Below are 2,022 nucleotides of genomic sequence, written 5' to 3' on the forward strand. Positions count from 1 at the left end.
CCAACTGCATCATTATCATATAAAATAGCTCCTGCATAAAACAAGTAATCAGATGAAATGTTCTCACCATAAATTATTTAAAAATTAAGATCATCATTCAAATTAATTTTTCTGTTTATACTTGTTGTTGTTTATAAAATATTTAATGGGGGAATATTTAATTCTGTGAATATGCAAGTAGTGGTGAAATTTGATTATCTAGTATCTTTTTATCCAATAACTGTAATTTAAATAGCAGTGTATGGCTAAAATGTTTTAGCAGGAAACGAGATATTACTGACACCTTGTTGCAATTAAATCTACTTATTTTAATAATCATAGCAAATATGGTCCTAAGAGGATAGACTAGAACACTTCCAACTAAAGTTGATATTTGAAACTGAATTTTGATCTTAAATCTCATAATCTCTCGAATCTGTATTTAAGACCATTTAATTTTAATAACCTAAAACAAGACTTGAGCCTCCAATAATTTGTAAATACAAATCTGTAATTTAGATATTAACTGAAATATTTTGGGTTGCAGAAATCTTACTATCAGAACTCAAATTCAAAATCAACTATTATTAAAATTGAAAAATTAAAAACAAATAGATATATAAATATAATTAATATTACAGCATTTTGAAGAGGTATGTTTGAATTTCTATGCCTTCTCTCTTTAATTTATTAAAAATTTATATAAGTAGGTATAAATGCACTTATTTGATGGTTCCAATCTATATACTTAAATAACTTGTGCTTGCAAAATAAAAACTTATGGGATTAGATAATAATTCAATATATTATAATTATTCCCATCATTACTTGGATAAAAGATAAAAATCTATTATTTAACATTATTTTTATTAAATTTAAGGACATTAATTAATTACTAGAATTTTTTCAAATATGACTAACTTCCCATCTCTAATACCTACTATATTTTTAAGTAAATGTTTTAAATAATAATATTAAGATTTTATAATGAATATTAATTTTATTTTTTTGTGATATCTCTTCATAAAAGCAAATTCATAAATTAATATTTGATAATTACTATATTTATTAATTAATTAAATTCAATAAATTGCTACTCAATATTTTTGAAAAAAAAAAAAAAATGTAATAGATTAAATAATACAAAGAATTAGAAGAAGTAATTATTTATTTTTTTATTAATATCATTTAAATTTTTTTTATTAATAAAAAAGTTTTTCAGCTCTTAACTTTAATCTCATTAGGTTTTCTATATTCTAGAGTATATTTAAATAAAAATATTTAAAAATTTTTTATTTTAACTTTAAATTTATTTAAAAAAATAATTTTTATAATAGAAATTCTCACATACTATTCATTGATTTCTATTTATACAAAAATTTTCGCTATTTCAACTTAATTTTGATTTCAATTTGGAATTATTTATTATTCATTTTTTATTATTTGATATTTTTTTCTTCATTTTTATCTATTAACACTTACACTTAATAAAAACAATTTTTTTATTTTGGATTGTAATATTTTTAATTATAAAAATTAATTTAAAACATTAAAGCTCTTTTAATTTAATTGATTTCTTTTTCATTTTATTTTTATTGTGCTTGCTTAATTTTTTTTCTTTCTTTATTAGTTTTACTAATTATTAATTAAATTAATCTTATTTTTTCTTCATTTTTTCCTTCTAAATAACTAATTAATTATTTATTTTTTCTTCAATATTTAAAAAGTGGAAATTAAATTGGTGATGAAGGTACATCAGGCTTAGCTTCTGCTTTAGCAAAGTGCATTAATCTCTTAATTTTGCCACTTAATCTTTTGTAAAAACAGTTTATTTATTTTTGATTGTGATATTTTTAATTATAAAACGAATTTAAAACAATAAAGCTCTATTTTCCTTTTCTTTTTATTATGCTTGCTAGTTTTTATTTCTTTTTTCTTTGTTAATTTAGCTCATCATTTTATTTATTTTTAACTTTTGCTTTTATTTTTCATTCATTAATCTTATTATTTCATATTTTTTCTTCATTTTTTTCTTCTAAATAA

General features: G+C 19.2%; 1 protein-coding gene across 1 annotated transcript in view; it reads right to left on the bottom strand. All coding sequences in view use genetic code 6, as the record gives it.

The window, feature by feature from the left end:
• The window catches only part of TTHERM_01675220 (REJ domain protein), a gene marked incomplete at both ends in the record, with an annotated part of 1,471 nt that extends 564 nt beyond the window's left edge, over positions 1–907 (bottom strand). Inside the window, 3 exons of the mRNA XM_001012366.3 lie at positions 1–560; positions 808–826; positions 876–907. The exon at positions 1–560 is cut by the window's left edge and continues 147 nt beyond it. Coding sequence (XP_001012366.3) covers positions 1–560; positions 808–826; positions 876–907 — 611 coding nt within the window. The remainder of the gene's footprint in view (positions 561–807; positions 827–875) is intronic.
• Between the last annotated feature and the right edge of the window lie 1,115 nt (positions 908–2,022).

Source organism: Tetrahymena thermophila, assembly GCF_000189635.1.
Source record: "Tetrahymena thermophila SB210 genomic scaffold scf_8254715, whole genome shotgun sequence".
NCBI classification, from domain to species: Eukaryota; Ciliophora; class Oligohymenophorea; order Hymenostomatida; family Tetrahymenidae; genus Tetrahymena; species Tetrahymena thermophila.